This window comes from Schistocerca serialis, chromosome 2 (assembly GCF_023864345.2).
Source record: "Schistocerca serialis cubense isolate TAMUIC-IGC-003099 chromosome 2, iqSchSeri2.2, whole genome shotgun sequence".
Taxonomy (NCBI): Eukaryota; Metazoa; Arthropoda; class Insecta; order Orthoptera; family Acrididae; genus Schistocerca; species Schistocerca serialis.
In genome coordinates, this window is record NC_064639.1 from 693,167,294 (window position 1) to 693,193,989 (window position 26,696).

Sequence of the window (26,696 nt, forward strand, 5' to 3'; positions counted from 1 at the left end):
CGTCTATCTTCAGGAGTTCTGGGAACCACGCTGATGCAAACTTTTTTTGATGTGTGTAAATTATTCATTGTAGCATATTGTGCTTAGCAGCATATTTCACTACTGGGTGGTCAACTCTGTTCGTGGTTATAGGTTGCTGGTGCCCATTAATTTGAATGGACAGCTGGTTGGTGGTCATGCCCACATAAAAGGCTAAATTAAAGTAAATGTGGTATATGATGTGATTGTCTTCATAGGCAGCCCTGTGTATGATGGGTTAGAATATATTTATGATGAGACTCAAGCAGAATGTGCTAGATGAGTGCATAGGACAGGTCTTGCACTAGAATCTTCCACAGGTGAATGATCATGTGGTAAGGGGTTAGGAGTGGGTGTGACATAAGAATGCAACGGGATATTTTGTGGACTGGGTGGTTGGTTGAACACCACTTTGAGAGGAGTCTGAAGAATTGTGGGTTGGATGTTGCTCATTTACTGGATACGGTAAGTAATCAAAGAACTGGTGAAGGGTATGGTTCAGTTTTCCAATCCAGGGTGATACGGTAATGGTTGAGAGACAATGAAAGAAGTGGTCTGTGTTTTTGATGTGGGAAGTAGGCTGTTGGTAATGAAATGAAGGTGAAGGTGTTTGTCAACTCAGGAGGTTCTTTCCAGAGGAACACGGTAACCAGCTGCTGTGGGGCATTTTGGATGGTTAGATTTACGAATTTTGGAAAGCATGCAGAAGGTGGGAGTGCACGTTGTATTTGAGGTGACCTTAAATTTCATAAGTACATATAATTAAAAACAAAGATGATGTGACTTACCATACGAAAGCGCTGGCAGGTCGATAGAAACACAAACAGACACATACATACACACAAAATTCAAGCTTTCGCAACAAACTGTTGCCTCATCAGGAAAGAGGGAAGGAGAGGGAAAGACGAAAGGAAGTGGGTTTTAAGGGAGAGGGTAAGGAGTCATTCCAATCCCGGGAGCAGAAAGACTTACCTTAGGGGGAAAAAAGGACGGGTATACACGCGCACACACACACACACACACACACACACACACACACACACACACACACACATATACAGACACAAGCAGACATATAATGTAGACAAATTCCCAACAATGTCTCACCTGCAAATATATCCATGTCCTCCATAAGTCTCCCCAGCCGTACATGCCCAAGAAATGTCACATACTTTTCTTGCAGTGTTATATCTGTGCTCAGTGGAATTACTACACTGGAAAAGCTATCCTGAAACAAAAATGTCCATACAGTGAGATACAATAGTTTAAGATAGTGAAATACATTATCACTGAGTTGTTCATTTTATCATGTTCACCAGCAAATGCTTGGAGAAATTCATTTATATCAAACATTAATTAAAATCATATCTCAAAATGAGCAAGAAATTGACCTAATGAGAAAATATGCTATGTAAAGGAAGTCAGATGAAAGAACAGGAATGACGAGCAAAAACCACATGTAACCAAAAATGACATCTTTCATAATACTCCACTAGAAATTTAAGGTAGTAACAGTAACTGCAAAGGAGTTTCCAGAATAGAACCAAATGGAGTAACAACACAACTGCCAGATCATTTATGTAATACCAGTCATTTGCACAGAAGCAAGAAACTGAAACTTATTACAACTTTAAAAGAAAATGAAAAACATTTCTTAATATCCACTATTAGAAGCTGCCTGATTCTCTGTATTCCAGGATTGAAGATTCTTATTTGCTGCATGACAAGCAGCAGTGTGTACTGCAAACTGTTCTCTATCACTGAAGATGTAAATGATTGTTATTCTTGCAATGCAGTCATGTATCTATCTGACTAGTAGTATGAGCTAAATAGCAGCTGTTTAAATAAACTATGAAATTAACAACTTTTTCAAACTAGCTTATTTCCTGTTAATTTTACTGTGTCAAACATTTAGCCCATGTAAAGACCAATAATATATATCAGTACAGACATAGCTTATTGTTAATATAGTATACAGATTTACTTTCTAACAGATGCTTCACTTTTATAAATGTATACATTGAACCACTCCATGTTTCTGAAGATTATCTTTCAGGGTTGAATCTGTAGATTAAAATAACACATCGATTGGGATAATTAACTGACAAGAAACATAGAACAAGAAATGTAGATACAAAAAATGCAAGAAAGAACATTTCTACTTTCTTTATTGGTGTTTCAAATTGAAGGAATGTACTTATCTAATGTCTAATCAATGGTGACATCATTAGGTGTGAAACATCAGCTTATACTATGGGTCTGAAGGAAGAAGATTACCTGTAGTGTTATTATGGGAACTATTATGGCTTCCAGTTTATTATTACTAAAAGACATTATGAAAAAATTAATTTACATACTGGGAGATGGGTTTAGCCTAGTGGCTCTCATACTTGAAACCAGCTCTCCTGCTGCACTACTTCAGACAACGTGTGATGGTTCACCTTCTTTATTTCTTCGTTTGTTGACCTCGGTGTTGCTATACTGGCTGAAAAATTTGGGGGGTGGAAGTCAAAGACAGACTACTTTAAATGATGTAGCTGACAGGTGTTTCACATATGTTTACTTTCCCTGTTCATAACCCCCCCCTCCAATAATACACAGTTATATGGCCAGTGCACTATTGTTTAACTTTTGATAAGTCTCGTTAATAGCTTGCAGGTGAACATCCACAGATTGCTTCAATAGTTTACTGTTGTATATCTACAAGAAGTAAAAACCTAACCACACAGTTCACAAATCCTGCAGACTACTGCAGTACATATTGAATAGACACTGTCATTGTTTTAACACACAGCCTAATTGTGTTACACTTATTTCACAGTTAATTTGATGCACTGTTGTTGTTCTAACCAACATAGGTTCTTGTCTCAAACTCGGATGTGGACTGATTGTCTCAGGACCAAAAATTGGGCCCTTATATATCCTCACAATAATAGGTACTGACACTACAAATTGTTTGAAGTTGAAATTACAGAAATTACAATTAAAACTTAACTCATTAAATTAACTGAATACATCGAAAAATTGTTCTTTTTAACAGTTTCTCCTACTGCAAGAGTTAAGCCAAATTATTTGTTTTAATCATGAAATTAACATATATAGTTATACAAACAATACTTTTGACAAAACTGTTAATTACTTTAGGTCTGGCTTTGCTGACATATTTTCGAATAGAGCCAAATAGATCCTTTAAGATTACTATTAGTTGTTCCTCCAAATGTTTATATTTAGTACAAAAACTATATTTGTTTGTAAGTCAACAACAGAATTTAAGTTACAAAACAATCACTGATTTTGTTCTATAATGAAAAATACTAACCAAGAATAGCCAAAATAAATTAGAAAATCAATTACATACATAAAACTACACACAAAATTAGATCTGGTGTTATACTCTTTAAAACTGAGGGCCAACATTTCTTTTTTATGAAAATGCAGATTATATTCACGTACGTTAATGGTAATTGGTTAAAAATGAAAAAATGAATTTTAAGGAGGCAGATGGCAAAACAAGAGTAGAAGTAAAAAATATCCCAGCTTGCTTCATCACAAATGCCATACATTTTCAGGAACACAATTAAGATGCTTCATTCACTGGAGAAAAATAAAAGTAGAAAATGAAGCAACACACTCCATAATACAACATTTCTTTTTCAATAATATGTTTTACAACTAAGGGATGTTCTTTGTTGAAGTGTAAAGTATGCAGTATTAAATTATATTATCTTTAAGTTACAACTCTCTGTTACATTATCCAGACATTCTTACTGCAGCAAATATTTTCCATCTATGGAAAATCCATGTGTTACACATTTTTAATTATCACCCATAAAAAACAATTTTTTCAACCTGCAACACAAAACATCAGATAAATGTGCAATGGACTTGTATTTTACATGTTATTTTAGTAAGATAAGTGCCATACAAAATAAACAGATATTTTTAAGAAATCTATAATTCAGTTATTTGGACATCCTTAATAACTCTAAATACGAAGTTCAAGAGAGGTTAACTGTTAGCTTTCGTTCACATTTACACCTTCATACATCATTATCTTAGGATTCTGAGTGGAAACAAAATGCTTTCTTTGAAGTATATCAGTAAGAAGGATAGAAGAAAATCTAAATAGTTTCTGTTTGAGCATTTCTTTACTGATTCATTAATAGGGTTTCATGGATCACAACATGGAGCAAAACCTATAGAGCTGCTAATGAGTTTGGTAGACATTAACAACAAACACAGCTATGAATAAGTGTTTCTGTTCACAGTATCAGCAGTTAATTAAGTAATTAATTTGCTTCCAACAAGTGACCAAAAAAGCACGAGCTTAACTTAGAACATTATATCTGTAATTCTTTCATTAATAGCACAACACAGAGGATTTATAATGCACATTTTCTTAAGCTATACAGGTACATTTAACAAAAAGAAAAACTGGTAGCACAACTCTTCAGGTTTTTTCTTTTTCTTCTTCTTCTTCCCCTCCCCCAACTACATGATTTAATTCTGGGGGATTTAAACACTTAGGTATAATCCATTTCCTGCAGTCTCTCAGAAATCTGTCATCCTCTTAACTTTTTGTACTCACTGCTTATAAAGTTATAATACATGACTCTTTGATATATATTAGTCTGAGTCTTCTGCAGTCAATAAATTATCACTACTCTACTACGAATTATTTGTGTTGCACAGGGAGCTGCCACTTTGAAGAAAGCTCACTTACATCAAATAGCTTCTATTTCTCTCTTACATAATTTACAGTATCAAACTGACACTCAACATACAACAACAGTAATCTTAAGTGCCATTTTGTAACGGCTTAGAATTTTAGCAGCATGGAAAGCTGCCCAATACTAAAACCAGGTCTCAGCCACAGTCATCCTGCCAAACAATGCCCCTGCTGATACTGTAATCCAAAAAACTCCGACACTTCTGTAACCACCATACGTATGTGCCACTGACATAGGAGTGGAACAGTCTTCAGTAAGTTTCAGCAGTTTGACTGCTGCACAACAGTTGGATCCTGGTCATCAGCTCCCATTCCTGAGGCTTCCACGCGATGTAGAAACATGGCTCTCCTGTAAACTCAGCACTGGACTGCCATATTTAAACTCCCAGGTCCAGTCTGTCGCCATCGGCACAGCTGGGCCTTTCTATAAAATACAGCCTGTGCCAGGTTGTCGCACGACACCACTACAGTACATTTGCTGTCTCTGGGCTGTGAAGCAGCGTCTGCTCTCTGATAGTGTCACCTGGGGCTGCAAGCATCTGCCTCTGCCTCCATGATCTAGGTCAAGCCAGGAGTTCCAGACAGCCCAGCAATCGCCACTGCCCACCACCGCTCACCAACTGGTAATTCCATATTCATTGCGTGAGTATTCCTGCTAGATTTGCCTGCCTAGCCCTGGCTGCCACGTGGCTCATTACTGTTCACCATAAATTGTCTGGTTGTTGCAGATGCACTTATTTGCATGGCACGTATGGCTGTTAATAAAGAGATTTGACAACAGATTGGCTGCTTAAATTGGCAGCACTTCCACCCACCTCCAACATGGAACAACTTACCCACACCTTCCCATAACAATGACCCATTACACTTGGTTTTAGAACAACTGTTGAAGGCTGTTTTGGTGAACCAATTCAGGGCAGAAACAAAGACGATGCTGCAGCAGTGGCAATCAGTGCAAGTTTTCAAGTAAGTGCACTTTAACTTTTGTCTGGGCCTTTAAGGTTTTGCTTTTCTTTCTTTCCTTTCTTTTCTGTACACCAGTGATGGTAGTAGCAACCAAAAATGTCTGTCGGTGAGAAAGTTAAACTCCGGTGATGATATAGATTTGCTGAATGAGATAGCCAAAAAACCAGCTGATAATGAGGCTTTGTGTAGGGAAACACATTGTTTAATGGACGAAAGAAAGAAATGGCCGACTTCTAACGTGTCTCCACGCACCTTTGATGCTGATACTGACTCACTGGTGTGCCCCATTTTCGTATAAACTGAGGAAGATGTTCTTTTTTCTTTAGGCCACATACAGCCATGAAGTTAGGTAAATGGAGTAACAAGCAGCTGTTAAGTACAGCTTGTTTAAAATTAGTACAGGATGCTAGAGCATACGTAATGGGCTATGAGAAGTTGCAGATGTTCAGTCTTTTAGTATAAAAAGCATGGGTATTGGTAGAAAATTTTTTAATGTTAATACACATGAACTCACAAATGATGATTCAGCCAATAAGGCTATTCTGCAGGAAGCAGAACAATGGGCACTTGATGTGTTTTTAAGGTGTCTGCAGCTGAGATGCCATGGAAAGTGTGCATGGAATTCCTGAAAACCTTGAACGAAGCAGTAGCAACTGTGGCAGCTTTGTCTGTGCCAGTGTCAGTGACTAGACCAAGAGAGGAGCGGGTAGTTTTTAATACAGAGGTCATATGTTATTGATGTGGCTCTCACCACATTCAGTGGTTTTCTACAAAGCTACAGTCTAAAAGGTGCAAACAGGTGGGGCACTCTTTTCAGAAATAGCAGCAGCTGTTTGAAGATGGAATCAGGGTAACATGTGTACCTCCATTAAATGGGATGGGGGTGCTGTGATCTCTGCGCAACACTCCCAGTAAGTCTGACCACAGGACAGCCCTGTGTGAAATCAGTGGCAGACATTTACCTGTCTGGCTATGTTAAAGGAAGACTGTGTATGTTTTTTTTTGGATACATGATCACAGGCAGGTATCCTTGGCTAATCAGTGTTGGTGCAGACAATTTACATCAAACATGTTGTAGGCTAAGTCGTGTAGGTAGTAATAGTGCTCACTTGCTCGGTTTGGCATTGTTGGATTTCTGAGTGTGGAGGAGGAACTTCCGGGTGTGTGTGGAAGTTCACCTTAGCATAGGCATAAGTTGCGATGTCACTATTGGCCAGGACTTCCCTGTTAAACATCACACCAATGTCAATCTACAATAGCTGGATGGGACATTCTGTCTTGGTTTTAGTGCTGAGAGAACCAAACTGTTGCAAAGAACACCTGAAATGTAAGGAAAACCAATTAAACTGAACACATGGTCTCTTAGACACAACTTGTGGGATACAATATGAAAAGGATGGGAGGACTGCTTTGGTTCGATATAGGAGCTGACTTGCTGATAATACTTCATCTGTAATGAAGCCAGAGAACAAAGAATGAGTTGACTGGGGATTTCAGTGTAGAGTACATGAACCTAGGACAGTCTGTCAGTTTAATTGCACCAAGGGGAAAGGTGTTGCATCTGTACAGATGTGACAGAGCGGACACGGAGAGATTATTAGAGGAATACACAGAATTATTTAACCTGCCTGGACCAGTGCCTGCTATGTCACTAGTGCAGCACATAATTGCCACTGCAAACAGGTTGCCTATGTACAAGAAACGATATTGGGGCCCCCATCATCCACTAGCAGTGATAGAAGTTTACTGAACAACAGCTGCAGGACAGAATTATAGAAGAAAATCCCAGTCCCTGGTCAGCACTGGTTGTCATTGTGCCGGAGAAGTCCTGAGATGGTAAGAAGGTTTATAGGTTCTGCTGCAGTTATAGCTATTTAAACCAGTGAACAACAACTGATCAATACCCCATGTGGAACATTACGGAGACCTTAGACGGTGTGGGGCAATGCTGATATTTTACCCTCATGGACTTATGAACATTCCACAGCTTGTTGGATGGAGTGCTATGGGGGTCTGAATCCAAAAGAATACATGGTCTTCCTGGATGATATCATTGTTTTCTTCAAGGACATCTGGGAGCACATGGTATATCTATGAGAGGTATCTGAATGGGTACGGCAGGGGTATGACCCTGACTCTTATTGCCACTTCATATTGCAGGAGGCCTGCTCTTTAGGCCATATTTTCGGACATGATGATGTACGAAACTGACCCATGACTAGTACAAGCCATACAAGATTTCCCAACGACAAACAAAGTAGAAGAGTTGCAGTCATATCTTGGGATCAGCAATTTTTACTGAAGATATATTTCAAAATATGCAGATGTAGGAAGGCCCCTTATGCCTTTGTTGAAGGATGGAGTAAAGTTACAATGGACTTCAGATTGCGAAACAGCATTTGAGTGATTGAAAAAATTACTAGCCTGTGGTCCCACCCTTGCTTTTCCCAACTACCAAAAATAGTTTATATTGCCCTGTGATTTGAGCAGCTGTGCTCTAGGCTGTGTCTTAAGCTGCCAAGAGACAGAAAGAGACAGGAAAGAACACCTACTAGCATACACTTCTAGATAGCTCAATAAAGCAGAAAAAAACTACTCAAATACTGAAAAAGAAATGCTCATGCTAATTTTTTGCATCTCTTATTTCTGCTGATATCTATACGGGCACTGTCACCAAGTTTGGGCAATACTGAGTTAAAAGCAGCTCCATATGTAATTTCCCAAGCGAGTCTATTTGTACACCGCAAGGTGGCTAGGCCATGCTATGCAATCATGGTGACATTGCAGAGAGACCATGCCATTACAAAACCAGCCTGCAGAGTATTTCTACACCATCATGAGGTGTTGATCTGGATGTGCCTAGAAGCAATGAATCATGACAACAAGTGTGCTATTGATCACTGCATTAACCTCTGTTTATAGCACAGCTTTGCACAGTCTGATAGCACCCTCCATGACTCTGGGTCCATGGGAGTCTCTATCATGCTTCACACCATGGCCCAACCAGTTGCTAACATCAGTCTGGGCAGTCTGCTCCACGAGACCAGCTCAAAGTTTTTAGTCCACACCCATGGACTTAGAAAATCACTAAAGATAAGCCACCCTCAGGCTCCATGGCAGCACTGAAGCCCTGCCTTGGAGAGCAGCAATCTGCAGCCAGGGCGATAATGCAGCCATACTTCTAAATCAGTAGCAAAGGGTGCCTGTGAGAATTCAGCAGATGTTTACATTGCTGGCTTTGCTCATTCAGGGCCAAAGAGTGTAAACTGAGGCATGCACTGATGAGTGGGGTGAACAGCGTCAGCAAAGCAGGAAGTGGATATCAAACGGCGTCCTGCTGCCACGACTTTCTTGACATCACTGGTACCGCCAGTGGACCACGTGCCTGCAGACAGCACGGGTATCGCAGCACTTTGATTTTGTAGCTTGATATCAAATAACATGCATTCAACATTCACAACCTGCCAGTCAACTACCTCTACATCATAGTAGACACAATCCTCCTAGCTTGCTACAGAGAGGTGTCAGAAGTATCTGTGGACCTCATCTGCCAACCGGCCAAAAAAGTCGATCTCCACACAGCATGGCTTCACAACCACAGCATGCAGTTTCATCAAACAGTGGGGTGAGTGAGAAGACTACAGATTTTTGTGGTTGTTTTCTTTGTTTTATGTGTAGAGGGCATGTAGTCTAAGCAAGTGATACACAGGGATTTGATGGTTATATTTGTACAGCCAGGAGAACTGGCTCAACGTTCACAATTCTGTGGCAATACAAAGGAGCATTATTTACTGCTTGTGATATGTGGTTAGTGTGATTTGCCAGGGCATTCTGCACCATGTGTGGATTCAGTACCAGTAATTCGTGTTAATTGTCATTGGTAAGGGCCTAGTCAGTGCACAGGGTCATGATGGATGATAATAAAACATAATACGTCAGTGTGAGCTGTGTCATACAGCCTGTTGTGAGAATATTTTGTGTTCTTTAAGTTTGTTTTGGAGATTAAGGTCCCTCAATGGTAGAGTCTCAAATGTAGTGTGTCACTAGTTGGGAGACAGTTCAAACATTGATTAATGAAATGAAATGGTGCAACTGAAAGCAGATAATGCATATTTGCATTATAGGCTTACAGCTAGGGAGGAATGGCTAGAATTAGCCAAACAAGCTATTCCTTTATTAGATCCAGCCACAGCCAGTTCGATCACACCCTTCTCTGAAAAGTCAACTGAAGACATAATGACCAGCAGTTAGCAGCTAATTTTTTTTTTTTTTTTTTTTTTGGGGGGGGGGGGGGGGGGGGAGATGGAGGAGGGGTGGTCACGAGATAAGTTATTAGAGGTGACAAAGTTACGGCTAATAGAGGAAGCCAACATGAATGTCAGTGATCTATACAGGTGAACCAAAATTCTCCCAAGAAAACAAGATCACCCATTCACCTTCCCCATTACAATCCTGACATGCTCATGCTCATTTCATTTCATATTGCTTTGCAATGTTGGTTTGTTTTTCCTACTCGTCTGCATTAACTTACATTTTTATACATTTACAGCTAGCTACCATTCATCACACCATCTAAAAACATTGGCTAAGTTATCTTGTATCCTTCTACAGTCACTCAACTTCGACACATTCCTGTACATCACAGATTGCTGCCCAATCTGTCCACCAGATCATTTGTGTATATAGAAAATAACAGTGGTCCTATCACACTTCATGGGGCACTATTGATGATGCCGTTTCACTCACCATTGTGGAAATCATACTACTTAAGGGGTCTATGAGCCACTTTCATACCTGGGAACCTGTTGCGTATGCTTGTATCTTCGTTAACAGCATGCAGTGGCACACCATGTCAGATGATTTTTGGAGAAATATGGAATTTGCCTGTTGCCCTTCATCCATAGTTTGCAGTATATAATGAGAGAAAATGGCAGGCTGAGTTTTGCATGAGTATTACTTTGTAAAACTCTACTGATTCGTGAACATGTTCAAGAATTCTGCAGCAGTCCGATGTTAAGGATATTGGTGTGTAATTTTGCAGATCCATTCTTTTACTCTTCGGTAGAGAATTTTGTGGGCAGAATACAGAAGGTGAATGTGCTGACACATGATTTAGAGGAGAGTGACATGGAAACAGAGATCTACTCCATGAAACAGAACAGAGGGCATCGGACGCATTTTTAAGGGGTTCGCCGTGTGATGTGCCTGGAAGGGTGAGGAGGGGTGTTCCGAATTATTTATATCCTATGGTCAGTTTATCTATCGGTAAGTGTGAAGAAACTGATGTAGTAACAGGAATACGGGATAAAAGTGTTCTTTATTAATGTGAGATGTTGCAGCTGTTGGGCAATGGGACATGGACACCACCAATGTGATTGTAGAAATGGTAAGGAGAAACGGGATGAATAAGCAAGTGTTAAATGAAAAAGGACACCCCAATTCTACTAGTATGAGTGCAGAGGTGGAATGTAGTATAGAGGGAATAATGAAGGGTATGAAGCACAAGTTGTTATTGGTCACTGGCGAGTGTGTGTCAGTAGCAAATATGGACCTTGTGGGTCAGAGGTGATTAAACCCTCCATACTACAAATAAGGTGGAGTTGGAGATAGTGAGTCTTTAGGCTCAGCAATGGTAGATTTTCAGGTGGGGATGTAGTGTTTTAAGCAGTGCATAGAGGTTGTAGTCCAGGTAAGTGATCATCACTGCATGGTCTAATCCTAAGACTTTCTGATAATGCAGTATGCCAAAATTGACCTTATATGATGTATAGTTGAAGGTAGAGGGACAACATTCCAACTGGAGGATACGGCTGCCAGGATATTACAAATGCGAGGTGCACCAATCTTAAGGAGTGAACCACCTAAACTGCTGCCAACACACTAAAGATTAATTCACATGATATCATGCTGCAAGTAAGCAGGAAGTTGGTCTAGGTAAATATGGGACTGGAATGGCCCATTTATGCATTGGGCTTTGTGGAACCATTGGTGAAAATGACAAATTAGACACATCACATTGCTTTTTAAGGAGAAGTATAGTATGCATACGGGATGAATGTAAACGAAAGTAGTGTCTGTGAATTTAGATAATTTTGGTGCTGATGAAGTACAGCTGACCAAAGGAATGTTATTAGCTAATTTGGAAGTCCTGAGAACTTTCCTGGCATGTATAGTTTCAGTCATACTTGTCTGAGCTACTGGAGTTGGCAGTCATGCATGCATGCAGTTTGCTTCCTTGTGTGAATGAATGATGTGTTTCTCTTTTTTTCCTGGCAGAGTCTGTGGCTGAAAGATTATGCATAAATGTCTTTTAATTGTGTGTGTGTTTTATGTAGCGGAATAATACTTTTTCTTGTGTGAAGGTTAACTTTTTTTTGGTCAATTTATCAGTAAACTATACATCTCAAATGCAAATTGTTGGTAATAAGGATTTCACAGCACTTTACTGAGTGTGTCCACACCACTAATCAATTCTAATAATGAAACTGTAAAACTGCTGTGCCTGTCTGAATACACTAATCTCCAAAACTAGTAGACAAATTTTCAGAGCATTTTTTGCAGATATCTTGAGTGTACCTTTGGGCAACATATAGGCTTCATTTCATTATATGAATCATTTCCAGTCATCAGAACTCCACAACTGAAATGTATTTTATGAAAATCATGTTGGAAAATACATCAAAAGTGATTCTATTTACTGAGCTGTCATTTTTTATTTATAAGATCATCATCAGGACACAAATCATCATCTTGGCATATTATGTGCTTGTATAAACCATCATGTTCTTCATAATGACCATTCTGACTGATGTTTCAAACATGCAAGGTCAAATCTGCTTCTAAATTTCTACCTTTGTAAATTTCAGATACAGACAACATTACAGGTTGAACATATGTGATGGATGTCATTAAACAGCTTCATGTGAATAGCCAACATCTACTCACACTCTCCTCTATTGTCATGAAATATCGGATATGATTGAAGAGCAAAGTGTACAAAGTGTACATATCACATATGTCATTATCTGAAATGTCTTACACTCAAATCCTTGCAATTATTACATTCTTTGCTATTCTGTTTTAAGCCTTCTAAAGTGGTACACATACAATTACATAGTAATAGAGGAAATTGCTTTGGGTGTAAGGTGTAGAGCTATGAATGGAGAGGAAATGAGATAAGAAAATGAATAAGTTTTCTGAACCATGAATTTCCTCAACAGCATATAGTAAAAGAAGAATTGACAGAGGTTTGATGCATAACGTACAGGAAATAAATAAAATCTCAAAAAGAAATACATCAGTAAAATAAATTAAAATTGTGTCTTATTTCAGATTCCACAACTGATAGGAGAGGATAGGAGGTGATCACGACTAGAGTCATATTTTTATTGATGTTATACAACATCTATTTCATTCACGAAATTTTGTCCAATTTGCAATCTTTGTAATGATGATACTATATCTACTGCTTATTCCATATTTCACTATGAATATCTTTCTTCTACCTCACAACTATGTCCCATTAAAAGTACATGTATACGTCTCAATAAATTATTAATTTATATGAAACAGCTAGAATTCTCTTCACAAACACGTTCAAGGAAATTGTTTTCTGAATACCTTCATCTTCCTAACAGGAAGTTCATCCTGGCTCTTTGGTAGGTACTCCAGCAAATGACTCCGACTCAGCTGTAATGGCTTGTAGCTGCGCTGAATCCCCATGACTTCTATAAGACGATTTTTCACTGTCAAGTAAAAAGAAAGAGGCACATTCAAGTGTGTGATATTGACATTAACAAGTGATCAGTGCCATGAATATATAGTATTTTTTTGCCCTGATAACATAAACATGTTAGTTACTAAAGGTATTTTTAAATAAATATGACAGCTAAACTTTTGTTTCATCTCTAAGCCCTAATCATGCTGTGGCTTCAAATAACTGAAAGAACAGAATGGAAAAAGAGAGTAAGTCTTCAGGGATGCACAAAATGCCAGTTGGTTGTACCTAAAAAGAAAATAAAAGAAATGGATCGATCTGGCTATAATGAGGAGATGTAACAAAGCTACAGATGATGATCATGATGCTTTAAGGAGGATAGCTGCAACAGAAAATCAGTGCAAATATTGATTCTTATCATTGTTAGCCAACAGTAAATTCCTTGCTGAAATTCAGGGAAATAGAATGTGGTTTGCAATAATTACATGAAGTTCCTGAAATATGTAAATGCAAGAAACTATAGGAAACAGTTCTGAGAAGTGAAAGAAAATAACACATTCACACTAAAACAAAATAAAATATTTATATGCAGTGATCACATGTTATGAGAAATACTTGGAAAATAATCAGTTGGTCAGAGAGAGAGAGAGAGAGAGAGAGAAAGCAGGAGTAAAAGTATACACACAAAAGAATGCAGGGCTGTCACGAAATTGACAATATAGCTCTGAAATTTCGTAATATAATAATATAACAGATTTCAGTCAAGTTGGGTGAACATAATTCTTGCAAAGGTCCTGAGTTTGAGTCTCAGTCCGACACACAGTTTTAATCTGCCAGGAAGTTTCACTTCAGCACACTCCACTGCAGTGTGAAAATCTCATTCTTGAAACTTCCCAGGCTGTGGCTAGGACATATCTTGACAATATCCTTACTTCCAGGCATGAAAGAGAGCTTCTGTGAAGTGTGGAAGGTAGGAGATGAGGCCTTGGTCAAAGTGAAGCAGTGAGGATGGGTTGTGAGTCATGCTTGGGTGGCTCAGTCGATAGAGCACTTGCCTATGAAAGTCAACTGCCTATGGAAAGCAAAGGTCCCGAGTTTGAGTCTCGGTCCGGTCCACAGTTTTGACATTAGAATGGTGGAAGCAGTCAAAATTACCCCTGTCGTACTTTTTTCTTTCATTGTCATATCCAATTTATTTACTTCATTAATGAAATCATATGACTTTTCCTAAGTGTTTCTCTTGTGTATGGTGATGTATTAGGATTTACGAAATATATTTTTTTCTTCAACATTTCATTTAATATATCTTGAATGACAGAAGGGGTAAAATTCTTCTGAATGCGTATAAATTATCCAATGATGAAGAAGCAAGAGTCAGCAGTCATGCAGAGCAGTTGCTGCTTATTGTTGCAACTTGCCACCTGTAAATTCCAATCTATCACAGTTATTACTGTGTCATTTAGGAATAGTTTTTGTCCATGAAAAATGTTTTCAAACATGTGTCAACAGCATGGACTTTCTGATGAAGAAGTGTTACATCTCTTTAAATTTGAATCAGAGATTGACTTCACTGATGAAGATGATGATACTGTACCTGAGACATGTGACCAAGGAGCGATTAGTGGAAGAGTATTCATATGCTGATCTACATCAATTGTCACAGCTTTCATCACAACAGGTACAGTTGGAAGTGTCTACAAAGATGGTTGCCATGGATGGAACAATGTGCGATATTGCCAATTTTTCAACCATGTGAGAGATTGCCAATTTTTTGTTTTCTGGAAAAAGGTCAACTGTGAATGTTCTAAAGGAGAGAGGAGGTCCCAATGCTTACATGAGTAGCTGACTCTGTCATCAGTGCCTCCCGTCTTATTTTTGATGAAGGAACGCTATGTCTCATGAAGAAATACAAAGAATCAAATGCTCAAAAAATACTAAAAAACCAATAGCTGGATTGTGTCACTTGAGGAAATACAGATACCGAGAGCCATCAAGTAGGCTTGGGGTGTCATTTGTGCAAAAGGTATGTCGCACTCTTGGGGGACCTGAGCTGAATGTCTGGCACCCAACAAATTTGCTCTTGTAGCTGAAATTTGGGGAAAGTTGACTGAAAACTGTATTCCCTCTTAACACCCTGGAGAAAATATGACCACTGATGAGCAACAAGCAAAACAAGATGCAAGTTCACTCAATTCACACACAAATATGGTCTCAAATTCTGGTTGGCTGTCGATGTAACAACAAAGTATACATGAAATGCTTTCCCATACCTCAGCAAAGAGGACATGCATAGAGAGAAGCAACCATTTGGAAAGTACACTGTTCTGTATGTCATGCAGTCATTTGGAAAAAAAGAAGAAATGTGATGAGACAACTTCTTTATGTGTCTTCAAATTGCTAAGACACCCAAAGAAAAGAAAACTTCATTAGTTTGTACAATGAACAAGATTCATTGTGAAATCCCCCATGAAGTAAGGAAGCCCAATGCCGAAACACACTCCGCCACCATCCTACATCATACTGGCAACACAGACTGTGCCATAAGACTTTATACCAAGAAAATAACAATCAAAATGATGTCATTCTTCTGAGTACACTGCATGCTGAAGTAGCAGTAAGCAAGGAAGGAAAGAAAGAAGAAACCTGAGGCCTTAACATTCTACAAAGCAGCAAAATATGGGGCGGACGTGGTTGACCAAATGACCCGTAAATATGCTACAGAGATTGCATGTAGGAGATGGCGAATGCAAGCCTTCTGCAACATCTTGGTCATGGTGGCAATAAATTCAGGAGTCGTCTACAACATAGTTACGAACAGGAAAATGGAAAGGAAGAAGTTCATACTTCAGCTGGTGAATGAACTCAAGGGAACGAAAGAGCAAGAACATCAGGCAAAGAAAGAGGATATGGGATTGATATCATGTAGAAAGCAGAGGAAGTGCCAAATCAGCCTCTGCAAAAGCAACAAGACCAGTGAAAACTTTGTAAACTGTCTCAAAGCTGTGTGAGGAAAATGTGGGTGTAAAACAGAAATCACCTGTGCTAAGTGTATCTAGCAGAGTCCAATGACTTGAGTTGTAGAACACTTGTAAGAGTGATATGGACCAAAAATACTAAATGTGTCTAGAAGATTGTACAGATAGATGATAAATGAAAATCTATAGTTTGAGAAATTTGTTGGCATTAGCAACAATCAATTTGTAGGATATTTTCTTGTTGAAATAAATAAGTAATTATTAATTATCATGTTAAATAATTACTGTGACTACTAGTAAAAAAGGAATGGAATAACAAAAACTAAAATAAAGTACTTGTTTAAGTCAAATATGAAAATATTTTATGTGGAATCAAAATGAGTCCTTTCTGCCATTTTAGGAATGTCAGAAACTCTGCCATTCTAGTGTTAATCTGCCAGGAAGTTTCACATCAGTGCACACTCCACTGCAGAATGAAAATTTCATTCTGAAAACAATAACTATTTAACTAGTTTTTTTTTTTTTTTCATTTTAAGTAGAACTGATATTCAAGCTGTGTAGCCTAGTATTACACTGCTGAGTGAACTCTGTGTTCCATCCTGACATTAACGTATCTTGTATCAGTTCAATAAAGTGTGGTTATGAGGTATTTTCAATTGTGTGTGAACAAAAACCAGTAAAATGCATCTGGAATTTGTAAAGGCATGTCAGCTACAAATGGACTAGGAAGAACAGTAAATGGAACAAGAGTGGGTACAGCAAGAGCAACGACTTGAGCAACAGGAGCAGCAAGAATGAAAGCTAGGAGCACAATTTTTGGAGCTTCATCTGGAGCAGATAGCACCCACCATCAGCCCCCCCCCCCTCCCGCAGCTGCCAGCAGGACCAAAGCAGCCTGCAGTCTTGCCACATGCATTCTCGGCATTCAATGATGATAAAGAAGACTAGTAATCCTATAGACTGCAACAGCACTTCACAGCATTTGAGGTAAACCAATCTCAATAGTCAGAAGCAAGTCTTTCTTTCTTGGTATGGTCCAGATATGTTTCAGTTACTGCATAAACTAGCTCCAGCAGCAGACCCTGATTTGTTGCCTTTTGTAGAAATGTGTGAATTGCTAATGACATATAATAGAAGCAAACACCCATAGTAGCAGCTATACTGCATTTTCATCAGTCACAAAAAAGTCAGGCCAAGCTTATCAAAGCTTGGTTTAGATCACAAGTGCTCATTTTAATGTTGTCAGTCTCATATATGTGGTCAGTGTCATACATGAATTCACTGAGTAATGATATGCAGATAAAGAAATCTGCCACAAAGCATTAAAATTACTAAATCCAAATTACTCAAGCAACAGACCTCACTCAATGGACCAATGCAGAACTTATAGATTAGCTTCCAGATATAGTTAAAGTATGAAGCTATAGAAGCTCATGTATGAGTAGTTCAAATGCTGCCACAGCATCAAATTGTTAGCCAGGCTTCAGCCAAAAATCAGTCCAGAGCAAGCAAATAGCATGCCAGCCTGGACAGCAACCTGAAACTTTTCCCACCTCATAGAATACAGGGGGAATGTATACAACATTCACACTTCAGCAGTCACTGTGCTCTCATTTCTTGCACTCAATGTTTCACTTCATACAACTGGCTTAACTGCTGTTTCTGTGATGCGGTATGACAGTGCTGTAACAAACAAGGCCATTCAGTAGTTGTGTACTATAGCAATTAAGTGCAGGGGTTCTGGGAAGGTTCAGCATGAAAAATAGACACAGTAGTAGCTAAATATTACAGAACCTGTGGTGGAAAAAATCCTACAAAATGTCAGTGAACCTAACTATAAAGTAATACCAAAGGTGTTTCTTAATCGCACTGGTGCTATAGTAACTTTAATCAACTTGGAAATTTATCATCAAATTGTGTCCATGCCATTACTTTGAGCTATCCCACATTTGGTGCCATAGAGTGATCAGAGCACTCGAATATGGACACATTCAGTGCTGAAGCAAAGTATAAGAAAGTGACTTGCAACTATTGATAGTGGATCAGTATAGAATAACAAATATTTTGAGACACTGTATCTACAAATTTTGAATCCACATACAGGTCACAGTACGTTTAATTGAGCAGGACATTCTCTTCAAACCCTAAAATACTTACATAAGGAATTTGAGTCACTATTTGCACCAGGTCTTTAGTATACTAACAATTTCACAGTGCATATCATTTTAAAGCCTGAAGCAACATCCAAATTCTGCATGGGATACCTAGTGCCAACTGCAGCAACACAATCAATTAAAGAAGAACCTGACCACCAAAAAAGTTTGGAAATTCTCAAACCTTTCATGTCACGTAATTAGGATATAATGACAACAGTAAGAAAGAAACCAAGTGAATTACTAAGATAATGTGGAGATTTAAAATCAACAATTAATTATGAGTCAATCATAGATTCATGTCTAATCCCCAAGCTACAAAAATTGCTATCAAAATTAGCTCAAGGGGAGTATTTCTTAAAAACAAATTTAGAAGATACTTGCCTGCAGTTGCCACTAGACAAAAATTCACAAAATATAATGGTTACCAAAAGTCCTTTGGTTTGTGCAAAAATATACTGCTTCTGGTTGTGTCAAAATTGTGCCAACAATTTCTCAGTATTATCTTGAGCAACTATGAGCATCTTCACTTGTTGCACAAGTTACCTGACAATATCTTAGAGACAGATCATAGCAAAACTGAGCACCTGAAGAATTTGCATGCAATATTTTGTCATCTTTAAGAAGCCGACCTAAAGCGTAACATTGACAAATATAAGTATTTCAAAAAGAAAGTAGAGTGCCTCAGCACGGATTAGCACAAAAGGCACCATACACGAAGAGCACCATGTAGCTGCTATCAGTGTACTACCATACACATAGAAACTATCAATACTACAAGCATTCTTACGGAAACTCAGCCATTACTCAATATTTATCACAGAAGCAGTTGATCTCCTGCATTCATTCAACAAACAATGCTACAAAGATTTAATGTTTATTTGATTAAAGGAATGACAATTAACATTCCAAAAACTGAAATGGAAACTCCAATCATGACCCTTTCTAGCCATGTACACACCTAGAAAAACATCAGTGGTAGCAGCAGATGTGTCCCAATATAGTCTAGGTGCGGTGCTTGCACTTCAAAATCAAGGTGTAGCAGAGTTGCCCATTCATTCTGCTTAGAAGACGTTAACAGCAGTCTAAAGAAATTATTCACAAATTGAAAATGAGGCACTTACTGTAATTTTTGCACTAAAGAAATCTCATATATGTGAATGATGTGAAATTCCATTTGGTCACTGACCAAAAACCATTCCTTGGATAATTTGGTCCACGGACAACAAATCTCAGAAAAGACAGCTCAAAGACTGCAGTGGTGAGCGCTGTATCTACGTTAGTACAACCATGCCATCTACTAAAAGTTAACAGGGAAACATGCAAGCACTGATGCCTAGACTCATTTACCTGCGGGTTAGGGACCATCATACAAGGATACAGTTATCTGCTTACAATTAGATTTGGAACTTCAGCAATCAACAACTTCCCTGTGACATCCCTGATCATTGCTCAAGTTACAAGTGACAGCTCAGTCTCATTACAGATTGTCATATACATAACAGAATGGCTGAAAAAACACCTTGTGGACATGCAGCTCAACACTTTTTCCTGATATGCCATCAGTACAACTATTAAATGGCATAATGATTTCCACAGATGATGATCAGCAGTGTCATGTCACCATTTTTCCACAGTATTGAAACAATGAGTTTTTCCTTCACTCCACCAGAGCCAATTGGGAATGACAAGACTGAAAAGCTTGGGCTCCCAATATGTTTATCGCCTAAGCCTCACCATCATTCTGCATCTCTGTCAACATCCATGCAGTGACTCCATATTGATTTTGGTGGTCCCTTCCTCAGTTCCATGAAGGTGGTGGTGGTGGTGGTGGTGGTGAAGTCTGTGCAGGTGAACACATTGTCAAACTTCCCTTATATTAATAAAATTATATCCACTACCACAGAAACATCAATTAGGGCAATGAACAAAAGTTTTCTTTTTAATTTTTTTATTGAAGACCACCTCAGACAATAATTTATGACCATAGACCACAATTTAGAATGAAGAACCTTGAGGATTTCTGATATAAGAATGGTATATAACACAGGAAATTGGCACTATTCACCTTTGAAGCAATGGCAAAATGGAAAGTAAGATCATGACATTTGAACAGCAGATGCTGAAAACTTCTGGGGAGGCATCCAAGAACACAGCTCTAACTATTTCTTAACACTTACAGAACAATGGTGACTAATGGAAGGAGCCTGACTGAGGTATTTCACAGCTGTCAGCCAAGGATGCTGTTCCATCTCCTGCCTCCAGAGTCAAGAACATAATGAGCCTAACAACCATTGTGTTTACACACACTAGGATGTTCTGTTTCATATAGACGATACCTTTTATTCATCCACGGTTATGTCTTTGCAGGGCTACCTCACGTATGAGGTTGACGCCAGTAGTGGGGCCTGCAGAGAAGACACCAAAATCAGTTGTAGCTGTGATGGTGACACCACCACCACCACCACCACCACCACCACTGCACCCCCCCCCCTCCCTCCCCTCATCCTCTGTAACTTCTGTAGCAACTTGAGCCAAATGACAGCCACACCTCCTGCTCCAACTGACACAAGTCCCTCTCCAGAATGAGATTTTCACTCTGCAGCGGAGTGTGCGCTGATATGAAACTTCCTGGCAGATTAAAACTGTGTGCCCGACCGAGACTCGAACTCGGGACCTTTGCCCGCGAAAGGCAAAGGTCCCGAGTTCGAGTCTCGGTCGGACACACAGTTTTAACAAGTCCCTCTAATGGAGATCACAACCAGGGTCTCTCAGCCAGATGCTCCAGTGGCCAGGCTGTGCCCAGACTGGGGACTGTCAGTGCTGCAGGGTCATTTTGGCCTATTGTACCGAACCCAATGGGGAGGGATATAGTATCCATAAGCACTATTCATACAAGCCCATCAGAGATGGCTATGCAGCTTGGGGCAGTCTCTCATGAGAGGGAAGCACACAAGAGCAGGGCAATGTCGTGTTAAGGCCTTAGTGGCATGGTGTCTGGGATAAAGATCAATTACCATTTCAACATCAACATTGTTAGACTATGTTGTTTACCATTGTGATCTGCTATGTGGACCCATTGACAACAAATACTGCTTTGATACTTTGTTTAGTCTCAAAAACTCTGCTTGGTAGACTAGCGATTGTTGTCAAGTGAACTCATTGTTCCACCATGCTATTTATGGTATCTTGTGTTTGTGCAATAAATTGAGGGCTCTTATTGTGGTATAGGAAAATATGCAGTGTCAGTGTCTTACTGGCACAAGATAGAAAAACAGAAGACACAGGACCTTGCAGAAATGATGTCACAAGCTTTATTGGTTCATTAAGGACTATGGAAGGAATTAATCTTCGAAACAAGTAGTAAAGGCAGAAGCTCCTGTCATTTCATCAGAGAGGGAGGACATTGGTGCATAGACTTAAATGATTTTCATGCAACATTTTTTTATAAGTCTTGCTGTTATGTCTAAGATCTCTTCTCTATTTATAATATTGTTTCTAATCTTAAATTTACAGCTCAGTTCCTCTGTAATGAAATGTGTGATTTAATTTTAATTTCATTTGGCCTCTGTTTTTTCCCCACCTAATAATACTACTGTAGTCCGTTTGATGTAACTTAATTTCTCTTCTATCTGCAATTTATTCTCCCAAAATGTTAGAAAATAGAAGCAATTGGTTTTCTAATGTGTCATCAGCCAAACTTTGTACAGAAAGTCACAGAAACAGAAGTAGCTAGGTGTATCTCATGACCTAAAGCCATTACCTAGGTACCCTTAATCCATTGCTCCCAGCAGCCTTTCACTAAGATCAGAATTCCAACGTGTGAGGAACTTGCAAGTGCAGTAAAATTTCCAACAACCCATCTGTGATATGCTAGCCTACCAGGCCCCAGCTCCATGACACAAATGAATAGTGCTAAACCTTGGCAGAGTTATGCTCACAGACACTTCAGCCCAAGCCTGAGTGTTTATCTCAGAGCCTGAGATCAGAATCATCAGATCCTCGGGTTGCTTGTCAATAAAATAAAAGTTAAATTTCTCATTAGTAGTGTATGCCTAGTCTCCATCTATAGACTCTATCAAAGGAGAATCGGTAGTGCTGGTATGACATCAGTCCACAGCTCTGTACATGCTCCAAAGGAAGAGGAGTTCAGTATGTGATGTCTATGTCTTCTGTACTGGTGTTGGCAGGGAAAGAAGCATGTGGGATGCAGCAAACAGGTCTGGTGTTAATAACACAACTGATGTCTTGGATATCATAATTGTAATGCTGAATGTTTAAATTATATATGGATCACAGATTATGAACAATTGCATATCCCCCCCATGAAGCATGGACCTTGCCGTTGGTGGGGAGGCTTGCGTGCCTCAGCGATACAGATAGCCGTACTGTAGGTTCAACCACAACGGAGGGGTATCTGTTGAGAGGCCAGACAAATGTGTGGTTCCTGAAGAGGGGCAGCAGCCTTTTCAGTAGTTGCAAGGGCAACAGTCTGGATGATTGACTGATCTGGCCTAGTAACACTAACCAAAACGGCCTTGCTGTGCTGGTACTGCAAACAGCTGAAAGCAAGGGGAAACTACGGCCGTAATTTTTCCCGAGGGCATGCAGCTTTACTGTATGGTTAAATGATGATGGCGTCCTCTTGGGTAAAATATTCCAGAGGTAAAATAGTCCCCCATTCGGATCTCCGTGAGGGGGCTACTCAAGAGGATGTTGTTATCAGGAGAAAGAAAACTGGCGTTCTACGGATCGGAGCGTGGAATGTCAGATCCCTTAATCGGGCAGATGGTTAGAAAATTTAAAAAGGGAAATGGATAGGTTAAAGTTAGATATAGTGGAAAATAGTGAAGTTCGGTGGAAGGAGGCACAAGACTTCTGGTCAGGTTACTACAGGGTTATAAACACAAAATCAAATAGGGGTAATGCAGGAGTAGGTTTAATAATGAATAGGAAAATAGGAATGCGGGTAAGCTACTACAAACAGCATAGTAAATGCATTATTGTGGCCAAGATAGATACGAAGCCCATGCCTACTACAGTAGTACAAGCTTATATGCCAACTAGCTCTGCAGATGGCGAAGAAATTGAAGAAATGTATGATGAAATAAAAGAAATTATTCAGATTGTGAAGGGAGATGAAAATTTAATAGTCATGGGTGACTGGAATTCGGTAGTAGGAAAAGGGAGAGAAGGAAACATAGTAGGTGAATATGGATTGGGGGGTAAGAAATGAAAGAGGAAGCCACCTGGTAGAATTTTGCACAGAGCACAACTTAATCATAGCTAACACATGGTTCAAGAATCATGAAAGAAGGTTGTATACAAGGAAGAAGCCTGGAAATACTGACAGGTTTCAGATAGATTATATAATGGTAAGACAGAGATTTAGGAACCAGGTTTTAAATTGTAAGACATTTCCAGGAGCAGATGTGGATTCTGACCACAATCTATTGGTTATGACCTGTAGATTAAAACTGAAGAAACTGCAAAAAGGTGGAAATTTAAGGAGATGGGACCTGGATAAATCGAAAGAACCAGAGGTTGTACAGAGTTTCAGGGAGAGCATAAGGGAACAATTGACACGAATTGGGAAAAGAAATACAGTAGAAGAAGAATGGGTAGCTTTGAGGGATGAAGTAGTGAAGGCAGCAGAGGATCAAGTAGGTAAAAAGACGAGGGCTAGTAGAAATCCTTGGGTAACAGAAGAAATACTGAATTTAATTGATGAAAGGAGAAAATATAAAAATGCAGTAAATAAACCAGGCAAAAAGGAATACAAACGTCTCAAAAATGAGATCGACAGGACATGCAAAATGGCTAAGCAGGCATGGCTAGAAGACAAATGTAAGTATGTAGAGGCTTATCTCACTAGGGGTAAGATAGATAACAGCCTACAGGAAAATTAAAGAGACCTTCAGAGAAAAGAGAACCACTTGTATGAATATCAAAAACTCAGATGGAAACCCAGTTCTAAGCAAAGAAGGGAAAGCAGAAAGGTGGAAGGAGTATACAGGGTTACAAAAAGGTACGGCCAAACTTTCAGGAAACATTCCTCACACACAAAGAAAGAAAATATGTTATGTGGACATGTGTCCGGAAACGCTTACTTTCCAAGTTAGAGCTCATTTTATTACTTCTCTTCAAATCACATTAATAATGGAATGGAAACACACAGCAACAGAACGTACCAGTGTGACTTCAAACACTTTGTTAGAGGAAATGTCCAAAACGTCCTCTGTTAGCGAGGATACATGCATCCACCCTCTGTCGCATGGAATCCCTGATGCGCTGATGCAGCCCTGGAGAATGGCGTATTGTATCACAGCCGTCCACAATACGAGCATGAAGAGTCTCTACATTTGGTACCGGGGTTGTGTAGACAAAGAGCTTTCAAATGCCCCCATAAATGAAAGTCAAGAGGGTTGAGGTCAGGAGAGCGTGAAGGCCATGGAATTGGTCCGCCTCTACCAATCCATCAGTCACCGAATCTGTTGGTGAGAAGCGTACGAACACTTCGACTCAAATGTGCAGGAGCTCCATCATGCATGAACTGCATGTTGTGTCATACTTGTAAAGGCACATGTTCTAGCAGAGTACAGGTAGAATGTCCCGTATGAAATCATGGTGCTCCATTGAGCGTAGGTGGAAGAACATGGGGCCCAATCAAGACATCACCAACAATGCCTGCCCAAACATTCACAGAAAATTTGTGTGGATGACGTGATTGTACAATTGCATGCGGATTCTCGTCAGCCCACACATGTTGATTGTGAAAATTTACAATTTGATCATGCTGGAATGAAGCCTCATCCGTAAATAGAACATTTGTGCTGAAATGAGGATTGACACATTGTTAGATGAACCATTCGCAGAAGTGTACCCGTCGAGGCCAATCAGCTGCTGATAGTGCCTGCACACGCTGTACATGGTACGGAAACAACTGGTTCTCCCGTAGCACTCTCCATACAGTGACGTGGTCAACGTTACCTCATACAGCAGCAACTTCTCTGACGCTGACATGAGGGTTATCGTCAACTGCAGGAAGAATTGCCTCGTCCACTGTAGGTGTCCTCATCGTTTTAGGTCTTCCCCAGCCGCGAGTCATAGGCTGGAATGTTCCGTGCTCACTAAGACGCCGATCAATTGCTTCAAACGTCTTCCTGTTGGGACACCTTCGTTCTGGAAATCTGTCTCGATACAAACGTACCGCGCCACGGTTATTGCCCCGTGCTAATCCATACATCAAATGGGCATCTGCCAACTCCGCATTTGTAAACATTGCACTGACTACAAAACCACGTTCGTGATTAACACTAACCTGTTGATGCTACGTACTGATGTGCTTGATGCTAGTACTGTAGAGCAATGAGTCGCATGTCAACACAAGCACCGAAGTCAACATTACCTTCCTTCAATTGGGCCAACTGGCGGTGAATCGAGGAAGTACAGTACATACTGACGAAACTAAAATGAGCTCTAACATGGAAATTAAGCGTTTCCGGACACATGTCCACATAACATCTTTTCTTTATTTGTGTGTGAGGAATGTTTTCTGAAAGTTTGGTCGCACCTTTTTGTAACACCCTGTATAGAGGGTCTATACAAGGGCAATGTACTTGAGGACAATATTACGGAAATGGAAGAGGATGTAGAGATATAATACTGCGTGAAGAGTTTGACAGAGCACTGAAAGACCTGAGTCGAAACAAGGTCCCAGGAGTAGACAACATTCCATTAGAACTATTGACAGCCTTGGGAGAGCCAGTCCTGACGAAACTCTACCATCTGGTGAGCAAGATGTATGAAACAGGCTAAATACCCTCAGACTTCAAGAAGAATATAATAATTCCAATCCCAAAGAAAGCAGGTGTTAACAGATGTGAAAATTACCGAACTATCAGTTTAATAAGTCACAGCTGAAAAATACTAGCGCGAATTCTTTACAGGCGAATGGAAAAACTGGTAGAAGCCGACCTCGGGGCAAACCTACGTTTCTAGCATTTGTAGACTTAGAGAAAGCTTTTGACAATTTTGACTGGAATACTCTCTTTCAAATCCTGAAGGTGGCAGGGGTAAAATACAGGGAGCAAAAGGCTATTTACAGTTTGTACAGAAACCAGATGGCAGTTATAAGA

General features: G+C 39.5%; 1 protein-coding gene across 1 annotated transcript in view; it reads right to left on the bottom strand.

Annotated features, from left to right (window-relative positions):
- The window catches only part of LOC126457830 (acyl-coenzyme A thioesterase 9, mitochondrial-like), a 96,292-nt gene that overhangs the window by 55,875 nt on the left and 13,721 nt on the right, over window positions 1-26,696 (bottom strand). The window contains exons 3-4 of the mRNA XM_050094462.1: window positions 13,334-13,458; window positions 1,126-1,246 (exon numbers count right to left, since the gene is read on the bottom strand). Of these exons, the coding sequence (XP_049950419.1) occupies window positions 1,126-1,246; window positions 13,334-13,458 (246 nt within the window). The remainder of the gene's footprint in view (window positions 1-1,125; window positions 1,247-13,333; window positions 13,459-26,696) is intronic.